Source organism: Pantherophis guttatus, chromosome 2, assembly GCF_059756535.1.
Source record: "Pantherophis guttatus breed Tessera chromosome 2, ASM5975653v1, whole genome shotgun sequence".
Taxonomy (NCBI): Eukaryota; Metazoa; Chordata; class Lepidosauria; order Squamata; family Colubridae; genus Pantherophis; species Pantherophis guttatus.
Genome location: NC_142064.1, coordinates 146235795 through 146250380, shown reverse-complemented (window position 1 = coordinate 146250380; position 14586 = coordinate 146235795). Strand labels below are relative to the sequence as shown.

General features: G+C 43.7%; 1 protein-coding gene across 14 annotated transcripts in view; it reads right to left on the bottom strand.

Moving 5' to 3' along the window:
* Positions 1–14586, bottom strand: part of KMT2D (lysine methyltransferase 2D) — a 104462-nt gene that overhangs the window by 59081 nt on the left and 30795 nt on the right. For 9 of the 14 annotated variants that reach the window (XM_060688828.2, XM_060688833.2, XM_060688836.2 and 6 more), the window contains exons 10-23: positions 12634–12800; positions 12102–12233; positions 10539–11416; positions 10237–10350; positions 8664–8774; positions 7932–8036; positions 6642–6823; positions 5653–5817; positions 4772–4881; positions 3662–3709; positions 3328–3567; positions 1807–1953; positions 1589–1705; positions 685–821 (exon numbers count right to left, since the gene is read on the bottom strand). In XM_060688828.2, coding sequence (XP_060544811.2) covers positions 685–821; positions 1589–1705; positions 1807–1953; positions 3328–3567; positions 3662–3709; positions 4772–4881; positions 5653–5817; positions 6642–6823; positions 7932–8036; positions 8664–8774; positions 10237–10350; positions 10539–11416; positions 12102–12233; positions 12634–12800 — 2653 coding nt within the window. The remainder of the gene's footprint in view (positions 1–684; positions 822–1588; positions 1706–1806; positions 1954–3327; positions 3568–3661; positions 3710–4771; positions 4882–5652; positions 5818–6641; positions 6824–7931; positions 8037–8663; positions 8775–10236; positions 10351–10538; positions 11417–12101; positions 12234–12633; positions 12801–14586) is intronic. The other 5 variants (XM_060688835.2, XM_087888767.1, XM_087888766.1 and 2 more) reach the window with 2 other exon arrangements.

The window sequence follows — 14586 nt, the reverse complement described above, 5'->3', positions numbered from 1 at the left end:
AGAGGGCTCTGCGTGCCACCTGTGGCACGTGTGCCATAGGTTCGCCATCCTGGTTCTAGGGCCTCAGCATCTTTTTTGTATCATGGCAACTAGAACTGGACACAGTATTCCAAGTGTGGCTTCATTAGTGGAGTATAGAGCAGTACTTAACACTTCACATGAACTTGATTCTATCCCTCTGTTGATGCAGCCCAGAACTGTGTTGGCTTTTTCGGCAACTACAGAAGTGGTGAACCACCAGGACACCTAGATCCCTTTCACAGGCACTACTGTCGAGTCTGGTACTGCCTATCCTCCACCTGTGCATCTGGTTTTTCCTGCCATCTTCCGAGCTATCCAACCCGACCCCACCCCCTGCAGATTTCATTTTTATTCCTGTCCATATAGAGATCTACTTCCTTGACTTGCAACAGCATCATTGTTTCTTCCACCTTGATCCATGAGATCCAAATCCCTTCTCTCTGCCCTTCCTTAATGCTACAAATACAAGACTCAAAGAAACTTGGTAATCCTTGCCCAGAGACGTTTATTTCCCACTAAGCTAGCCCTCTCCTGGGCTTGTTTTTCTCAGGTGTGTGGGACTAAAACTCACATTATCAACAGCTAACCAAGCATTTGGGTGACAAGGTTCTGTATCCCAACAGAGACGGAAGGTTGGGAAGCATTACACTGAAACACTCTTACCTGAAGATAGGCAGGGAACATGTCTTCTAGCTTGCTCTTCTTCCGCCCCCGCCGTTTCTTCTTTTCATCAGCTTCAACCACTCCCTGTTCAGCCAAGGTCTCAGCAGGGTTTTCAGCAGGCGGGTTAGGTTGCACCCCTGATAGAGAGAGAAGATTGAGTTTAGCACGGCCCTGTATGAACCAACCAAGCCTAGGAATGCTAAGGACATTTGCTGACTTCGCTGCAGTAACTTTCAGTGTCAGCAGCAAGTTAGGAAAGGAAAGGAGTGGACGTGCATAGGACACTGATGACTATTGCTCCTTAATAATCTTTCTCCCAGCAACAAATTCTGCGGGCAAGAAACCTCATCCACCGAGACCAAAAGTCACAGATGATAAACATTCAGCCCAACAACATCTGGAGGGCCAAAGGTTCCCTACTGGTGCCTTAGATTCCATCATTTATTTTTCTCTTTGTTGTTGACTCTCTCCCCCTCCCCCCCCCATTCCAAATTTGAGAATGCAGGTCTGTAAATCAGAATATGCACTGCAATTTAAAGCAAAAACTTTAAACTTTACATGAAACACTGATGGAAATGACTCAGCCAGCAAACTGAGGCGTGAGGTACTTGGTGCCCCCTGAGCTTGGCTCTTTATACTTGAAGACGTTTCATTACCCAACTAGGTAACATCATCAGTCCCAAAAGACCCTTGCTAGAAGGACTTCACAACTCAATCCTGAACTACAAATATTCTCTTCTACTGTATCTGAGGAGTGGCAATCCTCTTTCTTTAAAAAAAAAAAAAAAGATTATGGCTATTTGGGGAGTTTTAAGAGCCTTCCCAGACTTGCACCCTTACACATTTATTCAAACTATTTGGATGAAGCAAGGGAGAAGTACAACTACAAGTAAGTAGCACTTACCTTCTTCCGGTTGCCCTTCCGTAGTTGTCAACTCCCGAGAGACTTCGGCCAAGATTACTGAGCCCTTTTTCAAGCGTGTATGTGATTTCCGCTGCCGCACCATGAAACCTCCAATACCTATTCCAAGACAGAGGAGAAACAAGCCGAGAGCTAGAAAATGGATCGGTGTGGGAAGAATACAGGCTCTTTGGTGCTTGCCCAAAGCGAGGAGCACTTACCCGGGCGATAGGGTTTCCTTTTCCGCTTCTTGACCTCCTCAGAATCTTCCAGAAGGCCTTTTCCCGCTTCAGCCTCGGCTGCAGCTTCCCTATCCGGAGTCGACGGGGCTTCCAATTTGATCTCACATTCCATGTGTTCAACGCTAACTGCAATGGGAGCAAAAACGAAAGCAAACCATTCAGTCTCTTTCCCATTTATAGGGAAAGGTATATAATTTGTATGTATGTATGTGTGTGTGTGTGCATATATATATGTATGTATGTATGTATGAAGTGTTTTTTTATCAAGACACCTGGTCTACCCCAGCATGTGGGAGAGAGCATACTGCATCCCTTTCGCCTTTCAGCTCCAATCCAGGAGCCCTCAAGCAGTCACATTTATGACAAACCATTTTATACCAAGCAGAATGCGACTGCTTGAGGGCTCCTGGATTGGAGCTGAAAGGTGAAAGGGATGCAGTATGCTCCCTCCCACATGCTGGGGTAGACCAGGTGTCTCGATAGAAAAACACTTAATCTCTCCCCTGGCTCAACCTGATAAAGGGAGGAGAACTTGTGGCTCAGAGGTTAATACAACTGCCTAACATGCAGGCAGCCCAAGTTCGAATACAAGTAAGGGTATAGCTAGCTGATGAGAGCTAAATAGCTTGAAATAGATCTATACTAGTCTCCCTTTATTTATCAGCGAAATATAAATTTGCACTTATGATGGTGTGGCATCCTACGGTTACAGGATGGCAATTTGCAACCTTCCCCATCAGCTTCCCTCAAGCAAAATCAATAGGAAAGCAGGCACAGAAGGTCGCAAATCTCTCCCCTGCCCCCCAGCCCTTCTGTGCTCGTGCCAGACCACACCAGCCACCTGCACTTCCTGGTAGAGAACTGTCCCTTAGCCCCACACATGAGGCCTGCTGAATGGCAGTCTACAAAATGAGGTTTTACTGTAATGGAGTATGCATATGCACTCAGAGCTAATTTGGGGTGGGGAGTGGGTATAGGATTAAGGGTCCCAGTTTTCCTTCTGCCACAAATCCATGAGGATTAAAACTGTAACTGTAACAATCTTTTATCCAGAAATCAAATTATGTTTGGAAACAAATGAACTGGTCCTAGAGTCGTAAAATCTCAAAAACGCAGGGTTAGTAGAGGCCATACTGTAAGCCATCTAGCCCAAACTCTTGCTCAGGTCAGGAATCCAAATTAAAGCATCCTGGACAAATGCCTATCCAGCCTCTGCTTGAAATAGCAAGGCCCGAGATCACTACTCAGAATTAACCACTTGGGGAAAAATATTTCTCCATAGCACAAAACCAAAAGAAAAACAAGTTTTTCTAGTTTGCAACCATCCAATTGCATCCTAGCTTCTACTGCCTCCCAGAGTCAGATGCCTAGACTAACAGGGTCTGATTTCAAGAATTCAAGTATGAAGCTTGAGGCATGTAATCTCAATCAGTATTATATTACAGAGACAATGGGGCTATTCTACTACTTTCCCAAGGAACTAGTAGGATAAACACGAACCTTCAGCTTTCAGGATCTCATCTGCCTCCACGTCCCCGTCCTTTTTTTCATCTGCACCCAGAGAGCCAATGCAATCCAGTCCACCTTCACCATTAAGAACGCCTGGCCGTGGCATCATTGGTGTCATTGGTGTGGTTTTGCGCGGCCGACGCTTGTGCAGTGGTGACAAAGACAAGTTACGTAGCACCGCCATGCCTGTCTCCGTTAACCAAACACCTTCAAAGCGAAAATACTGGGGCTCTGCATGGACAGGATAAAAGAAAAGCTTGCTTGTACCTACCTGGCTGCAAAGTAGATACATGCAATTTAAGGTCTTTAAATTGAAGCAATTTACCTGGTTCCTTGATCTTCACTGGGATAATTTCTGGAGGGGGAACTGGAACTTGGAAGAAAGCAAAAGGTAAATCATTGCTGGGGGCAGTAAGTCAATTTATTAATATGATTTGTGTCCCTCTAGATCAGGGGTGGGGAACTATGGCCCTTTTATGACTTGTGGACTTCAACTCCCAGAATTCCTCAGCCAGCCATGCATTCTGGGGGTTGAAGTCCACAAAGACCATAAAAGGGCCATAGATCCCCACCTCTGTCCTAGAACAATGTAATAAACTCAGACATCCCATTTTAAATATTTTAAGAGCATACCTCATACCCAGGCTCTCCCCTGTTCTGCTCCCACACACTATTCTCTATCAAGTGACACCCAACCACATTCTATTCATTTCCAACTGCAGCAGCTTCAGTGTTGCCCTATTATACCCGTGTTTTTATTCAATGCATTCCCTCCAAACGGTCTCCCCAAATAATATTGCTAAAGCCATCATGTAGCCACGTTCTGCTTCTTTCCCTCCTGTGCCCTAATCTCTTCAAGCCATTTAAAGTTAACAATTATCTAGAGAACATCAGTAGCCCTTACTCCTGCATCTGAAACATCTGGCTTAAAAAAGACTTTGCAGAAGTGACAGTAGCTGGCGATCACCTAGATGGGATTACACTACACATGAAATAGATCCATTCTGCCAACTCTTAAGAAGCAAAGTCTCTTTTTTAGGATGGTTCCAGGTTTGAGAGAACTTTAATAAACCATTCTCTCAAAATGGTCCATGGTGGGCTTAGTTTGTGGTAGGGAAGCTGACAGCTATGAGCACATCAGGCTTCTAGGAGCAGCATTCTTAATTTCTTGCAGATATTTCAAAAATATTTATTTATATTATAGGAACCATTCCTAGATTCAGCCTCCAGACAGTCGTCAAAGTACAACAACAACAACAAAAACACAGCTAAGGCAAGGATCTGTTTATGCTTGCCAGAATACCAGTACACAACCATCTTAAAAAGGATGTTATAGAGATCTCATCTCCAGTCCTCTGTCCAACAGATGCTGCCCCCCCCCTTTGGAAAAAAAGGAAGGAAGAATCAAAAGGTTCAGACCCGTTGCAGTACTCACCAACAGGCTTGACTACATATGGCTGGCATGAAGTGCAATCAAACCCCTCATCTGCTGCCTGTTCTACTTCTTCCTCGCTGAAAAGGTTGTCACATACGGCATGCATCCACCTGAGAAACAGACAGTTAGAGAGCAGTAGCACCTGCACTCCTGTTTTTTGTGGATGCTGCTAATGTTAAATGCTAAACGTAGGTGCTGCTCTTGCCTTAAATTTTGTCCTTCTAGGAGTTAGACTGTTCCTGCCATTATCTTTTTGAAAGTACAAGGCAAAAAGGAAAAGGAAAAGGGAAACACATATACACACTTCAAGCATCCTAGTACAATTTAAGAGAAAAGGGAGGAAGCTAAAACATTTGAACCATTACTGCCAGTCCACACACTGCCACTCACATCTTTCATTATTCAGGTTACATCTTGCTCTGGAAGGCTGAGTCAACTTTGAGCCAGTCAAGATCGAACTCCTGGAGTGAACAGTGAGTTAGCCTGCAGTACTGCATTCTAACCACTGCGCCACCACAGCCCTTATAGCATCCTTGCTCACATAAATGCCACATACTAAACTTTCTAGTGGATATTTCCCTTCCTTCTCATTTTCATGGCTTCAATACACCCTCTCATATGTGTCACCTGCCAATGTAATAATGCCAGCAAGCATTTGTAATGAATAATGAAAAAGAAATAAAGGAAAATTCTAGGCTACATTGGCATCCTTGAATTTTACTCTTTTGCAAGTTGAAATGCCCATGAGTATAGCAATAAACAAACTACCCTAAAAGGATGTTCCAGGAAACAAAACAGGTGCTGGGATCCAAAAGTATTTCCATAAATTTAATACCATGATAAAATGGTAATACCAGGTGGGTCAAGGGATTGGGGCTTACCGTTCACAATGCTGACACTGGATTAAGAGGTCATCCTCAACATACTTCACGTGGCAGATGGGACAAGTGACAAGACTGGCACAAGGAGCACAGTGGGTGTAATTGCTCTGCCATTCACAGTGGAAGCCAGGTGAAACTGCTCCACACTGCACACAGCACACGCACCTGATAAAAGAGAGATGGGCAAACAATTACTGCTGCCTGTAAGATTCAACTTATTTCCCTCCTCGTCTCTAAGAACAGAAAGCCAGAAATACTTCAAAGTGACAAAAAGAGCTCAGGAATTTTCTCTTCTACATTCTCTTCAGCATTCTATAGGTGCCGGTCTTCCAATTCTATTGGATGGGAACTGCCATAATGTCCAGTCAGTACATTTCATAGTTGTGAGGTTGGGGATTTATAAGAGTTGTAATTGCAGAATATCTGGAGGGCATTACATTGTGGAAATCTGATTTTTCATTATAGTTTGTCACTACAAATTGTGCAACTATGTAAATATATCAAAATGGTTTTAAAAAAGAAGAAGAAGAATGGTCCTAGTAAATAAATAATGCATGGAGGTAATATCCTGTTTTTAGAAAATTGGAGGCATGCTACTGAAATATATATAATATAATATAATGCAATTTGAAACATCTGATTTTATGTATAGCTGAAAAGTTAGGTACATTTTCAGCTAACCTAACCAACCAGAATTCCTAATAAGATTCTTATTGAGAATTCAATATATCACCATGTGCAAGAGCAAAACTTAATTTCCACTTTATTTGCAGCAAAATACATCAGATGAATTTGCATAAAATGTTAAATGAAATACAATTAAAGCATGACTCAGGAAGTAATCCGAAGTATTGTTCTCGCATATTCTAAGCTGCAACACGTGGATTGTGCTAAACCAACAACCCCAACAAATCCTATGATGGGTTAACATACACACAGTATGATCAGCCCTTTGGAGCTCCCTACAGAAATTTTGATCTGTCACTCACCATTTACATTTCCAGCCACCCTTGGGCACGGTGTTGAGAGGTGGATCCAGGCAATATGTGTGGTAGCTGATGTCACAATCATCGCAGAGCAGAAGGCGGGAGGGGTCAGATGCTTTGCCACACACCTCGCACACAATGCATTCCACACAACGCCAACCCTTGAGCAACATCACCTTTGTAATCTTAACACAGAAAGAGAGGCAGACATGGAGAAAAGGAGGCCTACACAGTTGAAAGATTGGTGGGTCCTGGTGGGAGAGGTTATGGAGAGCCTGCAGTGTTGCTTTATTGGGACCCAAGGCATATGGACTGCAGAACATCTGGCACTCCTCCCTGTCGATGGTTCTCAGCCTTGCCTGCTAATAGTGTAGGACAAATGATGTATCATCCCATGAGTAGGGAGGATGGAAACTGCAGTATAATAACAAGGGGATGGGGTGTTTGGGACCCACTGCTTGTAAATGTGTTGTGTGACTACTCTCCCATAGGGTTTACTACACTATAGATAAACATAGATAAGCTGTTGAAGTTTGCTAACTGTGCAAGGCAATAGAGAACAGGGCAAAAAAAAAATATCACTTTATTTATATTTATTTATAAATTTAATTCGCCACCCATATTACCACAAGGTAACTCAAGGTAACTTTATCCTATAGAAATTGATTTTTTTAAAAAAAAAGTTATTTCCTAATCAATTCCAATGACACAATAGATTGTTCAAATCCTAGGGGTCTAATGGGACTTCCACAGGCCAGGATAAATTGACAGTACCCACAGTTTCCTTTAAATATATATGTATATATATATATACCCATCCCAATGTGGGATCCTTGGTGTTTCTTGAGCTTGGTGCCACTGATGTTACCTAAAGTGATAATGAAATGAAATAAAAACAACCAAACTCAGAAAGTCTCAAGGACCCCACAGTTCAATCCTGAGCTACAAATATTTTCTTCTTTTGGTAACCCAACCCAATCTCTCCTGTATACTATTAGTTCTCACCAAACACACCAGTCCCCAAACCCATGAGACACCAAATGATAACTACTACACCTCAGAAGTGGAATCCTATTTTTCAAAATTTCCCTCCTCTGATATCCTCCAGATTTGCTGGATTCTAATCCTCATCCTTGGTTTGCCACGTTAGTTATGGAAGAAGGGTGCTGTAGTCCACAATATATTTAGACAAACTGGCAAATCTGATTGCATTGCCTAACTAGGGATGTGTTGGGCAGCATTTGGAGGGGGGGGGGATTTTGGGGAAAAAGAGTAGCTAAAATCAGGTCTTACCTTGCTGTTTACACAATAAGGATGGTAACACTGAGAACACTGAGAACAAGCTAGGAGATGGCCCTCTGCGCCACGGCCAAAACTACCACACACTACGCACATGTCCTATCCAAGAAAGAAGAAAAATTAGGATGAGAACTATCAGATCTCCCCAAGCCTAGGGAAGCGTCTACATATCTACCCTTACTTTTCTGTTATTCTGCCTACTCTATTGATGTTAGGTATGTTATTACCACCTTTTCCCATAAACATAGTGATAGTTGGCCATAAAAAGCGAATGCTAAATTGCATTCTGGCTTTTAACTGGTCAAATCATAATTTCCAAGCGTATAACATACCTCAACTGGAAAAAGTCTTTAAATGAAATCTGCCAAAATTTTGTTTCCTAATAAAGCAGATCGCCCAAGAATGGAACACAGACACAATTATAAAGTGACAAGCTGAATATGTCTCAATAACTTTGAAGGCTATCAGATCTATGTGCAATCTACGGTAAGTTCTTATATGAAACAGACAGAGCCTCATCCTGCAAAGCAGCATCTTCCCTCTTTAAAGTAGGGAGCATATTCCAGAGCTTTGCATGGTATAAGGTTTACGTTTTTAAAAATTGCTCTTCTTTGAGCCCTCTTATGCATCCTACTCACACAAACAAAAGAAATCAATCTGGGTAGATCTTTCCTTCCACTGACGTAATTAATGCAATCAGAAACTAACCGAAGTCAGCCGACCCACCTGCATTAGCACAAACTTGTCTGTGTTGGAGAAGAGCACCACTGTGTTTTGCATTGTGTCGTCGTCGTCATCTTCCTCCTCTTTGCTTGGAGAGCTGTCAATATCGGCCAGCTTATAGAAGAGAGTGCAGAAGCACAAAATAAGGGTTGAAAGGCATTTAGAACTGGTGTGCCAAAAGTGTGGCCTGCATCCCATTTCCAGAACAGGAGGGGGCCAATTTTTTCAGGGTTGGTTTTTTGTTTTGTTTTTTTGCCCATAGTGGAGCTGATCAAAATAGGGTTTGAGGTACCCATTTTATCCCTTAAGATTCTCGTAAGATATTGCTCCCCAAAAGCATTGCATTTCAGGAATGTGGCCCAAGGCATGCTGCACAGAACCTGCTGTGGCCTTCAGCTGACAGAACTTATGCACTGTTGGGACTCCACCCCAGATGGCTGCTGAAGAGCGAGAGGCTTTCTTTCTCTTATTCACCATCTGCTGTGTTTGCTGCCAGAGCTGGTCCTTTGGCAGGCCTGCCCCCCTGGATTTGAATGGGGGCACTTAGAAATGACCCAAAACTCAGGAAGAACTTATGCGCTGCTATTTTAGTAAGCATTCATAGCTGAGGGCACATGGGACAGGTAGCTTCAGCCTGCTCATGATGCATCAGAGTTCTGTCCATACTACAGAAGAGGAGGCCGACCAACTACTCAAACTATCTGTCTTCTTCTCTCTCAAAAACAGTGCAAGATGCCTCGGTAGGATGACCCTGTTCCCAAACCTACCCTTGAAAGAGCACAAGAGGAAGGCAATTTCAACAAGTAGAGCTTCTCCATCTCCTTACAATGCACTGCTCCAAAAGGAGAGAAATCCTATCGTAGCTAGAAGACAACCAGCCAACCGAGGAGGAATCCCCTAGAAAACCCATTTAAAATAAGGAAGGGAGATGAGAAAACTCAGACCACTGGCTCCAGTCATTGCAGGAAGGACTACAGGTCCAGTCAACTGTAAGCAGATCGATAATGCTTTGCTACCTGCCTCTCTGTCTGAGCCACACAAAGAATTAAAATGGAGGCCCTTACGGCTAGTCTTTGACTTACAATCTTTCATTTGGCGATCGTTTGAAGATACAACGGCACTGAAAAAGGTGACTTATGCCTGTTTTTCATACTTATACCCGTTACAGCATCCCCATGGTCACATGACCAAAATTGGATGCTTGGCAACTGGTTCAATATTTATGATGGTTGCAGTGTCCCCGGGCTCATGCGATCATCTTTTGCAAACTTCTGACAAGCGAAGTCAGTGGGGGAAGCCAGATTCACTTACCAACTGGGTTACTAACTTAACAACTGAAGTGATTCGCTTAACAACCGTGGCAAGAAAAGTTGTAAAATGGGGCAAGCCTCACTTAACAACTGTCTCACTTAGCAACAGAAAGCTTGGGCTCAATTTTGGTTGTAAGCCCATACTTGCTCTCTATATTAGCTAATCTCCCATTTCTGGGAACCATAAGGTCTCTTAGACTGGATCCCACTCATCCCATCCGATCCCAGTCCCAAATATTGTCCTGCCTTCTAAAAGCTGCCCCTACCGCCAGTGTCTCGATGGAAGAAGTGGTGGATTTCAAACGTGATCGGCCCCGCCCTCGGCCCGTGTGAGACCCTCCCCGAGGCCGTCTCCTCCCAGGAAAACTGCTGCTGCGACCCTATGACCAAAAGAAAAAAAGGGAGGGAGAATAATGGCTGGAGATATAGGGGAGTTATAGACATCCTCTATTTCACCACCCTTCCTCCAGGACTCCCCTACATGCAGGTGGGGAGGGGGGATTTCAATAGTGTATGAAGGAGACAGCAAACAACATTCAAAATTAGCTGGCCGAAGGCATCCGCTTACCTGCTTGATACGAGAGCGGGCTGGGGAGCTACGCCGTCGTCCCTTCTCACATTCACCTTTTACATCAAATAGCAGAGAATCCTCCATTTCCCCCAGAGGCAAAGAGGCTCCATCTTCCCTCTGCAGACTGACGTCTGTGGAGGTTAAGCCACCCATCTCTAGGGAAAGCGAGCCTCCGCCTTCATGATACGGGGATACTGGGAAACTGCTGGCGCTGGCATCCCCCTGACTCAAGTTTGAGATCTCATTCACAATATCCGACTTCACCAGGTGGTGAGGCCTTGGGGATGGGGATGCTGGCCCTAGTTCCTCCTCTCCAACAGCCCCTCCTTCAAGTGGGATGGCAGATCCATAAGCTTCCATTGGAAGAGACGTTCTGTCCAGCAATTCCACCTCTACGGGGGAAGGAGAGCACTTGGATTCATTGGCAAAGCTGAGGTGAATTTCACTGGGTTCTGGTTCAACGGTGATGTGCCCTTCGTCTAATCCCTCCTCTTCACTCAGCTGCGGGGAGAATCTCTGTTCATGTTCCATCTTGGGTGCTGCTGCCGCCTCTACCTCTTCCTCCTCCTCTTCCTCCACCTCCTCCTCTTGGTTGGGCTGGATTCTATTCCTGTCAGGGCTATCAAGGCCTGAGGCTTCCACCTCTGTGTCCATGGGCTCTTCGCTGGGCTCTCCTTCTTCAACTGCTTCTGAAGAGCCACCCTGGAGCACACCAAGCGGAGGAGGACTCCTCGGAGAGGACTCTGCTTCCTGAGCCAAGAGTGCAGATGGAAGGTGACTCTCTGGGGGTTCTGGCTCTGCGGGCAGCAATTCAAAGGCAGGATGCTCTTTGGCACCAAGTGGGGACTCCTCCGGGTGAGCAGAAAACACTGGATCTGAGGGATGGATATAAGAAGAAAGATGAGAGGAAGATAAGGAACCCTGAGGAGAAAGGAGCCAAACTCATACATGGAAGAAACATACTTTATTTAGAAGATTTACATGGCCGCCCAGAATCACTTCTCAGCATATAATAAATATAAAAACAATACAAAAATATAAAAACAATAAAAAACCCAACATACAAACAATAAAAACAATAACCCCTACACCCTTGGCAACAACCATCAATCAGATAAGCCACTTGATGGGCTCCCTCCCACTCTAGATTCCCCAGGCCTGTAGTAGAATCAGATCTTCAGGGCCCTGCAAAAGAATGTCAAATTGGGGGCCAGTCTAATCTCTGCAGGGATGATGTTCCAAAGGGAGAGAACCACCATGGAGGAGAGGCTCTTCTTCTGGGTCCCGCCAGATGTATCTCCTTAGGAGATGGGACCCACAACATTCCTTGCCTTCTGGCTCTAGTGGGTCAGCTAGATGAGACCAGGAAAAAATGGTCTTTCAAATTTACCTGGTCCCAAGCCATGAAGGGCTTTAAAAGTGACAGCCAGCAACTTGAATCCCCACTAACCGAATCAAAACAAGGAACTAAATCTGTCCTCACCATCTCTAAAATACTGGACTGCAGGGTAGCTTTTTGTGTTTTAAAATTTAGCACTATATCCAAGATATGCAACTCACCTGGTGGTACTGGGGGAGGGGGTGGTGGGGAGGGGGCTTTCTCAGGCTCTAATGCTGTTTCCACTTCCATTTGCTCCTGCCCTACAGTGGCCTCCAACTCCACACTGCACAGTTCTAAAGGTCTGTCTGCATCTGGAACAGAAACACGCATCTTGTTTAAAAGAATTTGCACAGAGATCAAATCTAACTCCCTGTCTAGTTCTTCACAAAGCAGCACTTCAAGGTTTCTTCTGACCTACAACTCCTGGGTAAATGAATGCGGGGAGGTAAAACAGGATAGTAGCAAAGTTTTCTTGCTCTAGAGTTGCTCCGTGATTTCTGAGCCTATTCACGCAACAGTTTGGCACCTAAAGCCACCAAGGCCACAAACAAAAACAATTTGCCGAGTAAGATTTCTACTGAACCTCATGTATAATTCTGGCACGTGTCATTTGTTTTAGCCTAGCCAACTGCTGTAAAAAGCATGAACACAAGTTGGCTCTTCTCAGATTTAATATAGCCTACTTCCAAAAGTAGAAAGAAGGTGACTCACCAAGGGGCTGCTGGCCAGTCTCCAGTGGCACTTGTTCTTCTTGTTGCATGTTTACAGGGCTGACGTGACCTTCTAGTTGTCCCTGACTGGCCACATCAACTTCTTCTGGGGGCTGAGGGGAAATCACCTCGTCGGTTGTGGGGATGCTGCTTGCTGGGGGAATATGCCTAAGGTGTTCAAAAGAAAGTATTTGAAATGAATTGTTTGAGGCTAGAAGTTGCATTCACCAGAGTTTTCTCTGTAAATATTCCTTCCAATAATAATCATATGAAGCATGCCTTTATAATCACTTCTCTTATAGCTTTAGAGGGATGGAGAGTGGTAGCCTAAGGCTACTTCGTGAATATTGTGGTAGACATAATGACTGTTTATAACACAGCCTTGTAAGCTATTGCCAAATTTTCTCTCAAAAGACACTCAGTTTGCCATCTCACCAGTGTCAATTTTTAACAACCACATATAGATTTTTTCCAGCTTGATCTGTTTCAAACCAGGGCCTTCAATACTTCCTGGTGCATCCCAGTTCAGCCATCATCACTGTAACGGGAGTACATCCACTTTGCTATTGGTTGCTATCTTCTTCCCTTTCGTTGCATCTTTTCCAGCATTATGTACTTCTCAAGGGAGCTGCCTAATGTGTCCGAAGTATGATCTCAACAGTCATATTTGGAGGTCAAGGAAAGCAGAGATTTAGTCTCTCCCCATTCGTATTGGCGTATTCTTTATCGGACAGCATTGGTGATTTGCTCTAACTTGGAGCAAAAAGTGAAATGACTAATAGCCAACAAATCTATGTCAATATGAATGGGGAATGGAAAATTCAAACTGAATTTCTGCTTTCCTTGATCTAGTAAAATCTAACGTTTCATCTAAAAGAGTGAAGAGAAATGTTCCATTCTCCTGAAAGCCCTCCAGCCTAAAGTGAAAACGTGAACTTATCTTCGATGTCTTTTGTACTCATAAAGCATAGGAAATTCAGTTACAATATGGGAACTCCTATAGCCAATGGAAGAAGAGCTTTAAGCTTCCACCAGGGGGAGATACTTTCTCAATTTTAATAGTTGTCCAGGTGAAAAAACAAACCTATATAAACTGAAAACATGTCAAAACATAACTTCTGCCAGAAGCATCTGGATGCCCAGCTCCATATGGGCCAAAGGAACCATTATCAAAAGGTTCAGTGTTCCATCGCTGCTTACACAGAAGGGTAAAAGATATCCCTTTACAGGATGTTCAAAGAGCAGACACCTAATCAACCTTGGCAGAATTGGAGTGCATCTCTCTCAGCTGCACAAATAATGGCAATTCTCTCCAGATTAAGCATAGGTTTTTATAATATCTAATGAAATATTTGTGGACAAATATACAAGGAAGCACATGCCAGGTTGTCTTTTCATAGGTAGTTGATGCCACAACTTCAGCTGCAAACCCACAGTGACTGACCATGAATATTGAACTGTATGATGCAACAGTGAACATGGATCTGAAAATGTAATGTATCGAAGACCAAAGTGGGTATATCTGACAGGGAAAATAGAGCGAATGATTACAAGTTAAAAAAATACACCGTGAGAAGCAAAAACGGGTAGAACGTTTCTTAAAAATGTGAGTTACCTTAAGATGTGTAAATACCGCTAGAAAGTAGTGGAAATCATATGGTATGTTGTGAAGAATGAATGTTTGTCAAAAGAACTAAAAACAGTTGGGTATAAAAGTGTGTGTGCCTGCGCCCTCTGTTGTACAGTGAGGAAAACATAAAAGTACGTTGAATGTTCCAGTAGTAGGAATAAAGTACTTAAGTATGGGTGGTAAAACAGGGCAAGAGATAAGGTCAAGAAAAAGGTGGTTAAGAGAATACAGATTAAATATAAAAATCAAATTAAGATACAGGTAGTCCTCAACTTAACAACAGGTCATTTAGTTCGACGTTACAACGGCATTGGAAAAAAAGTG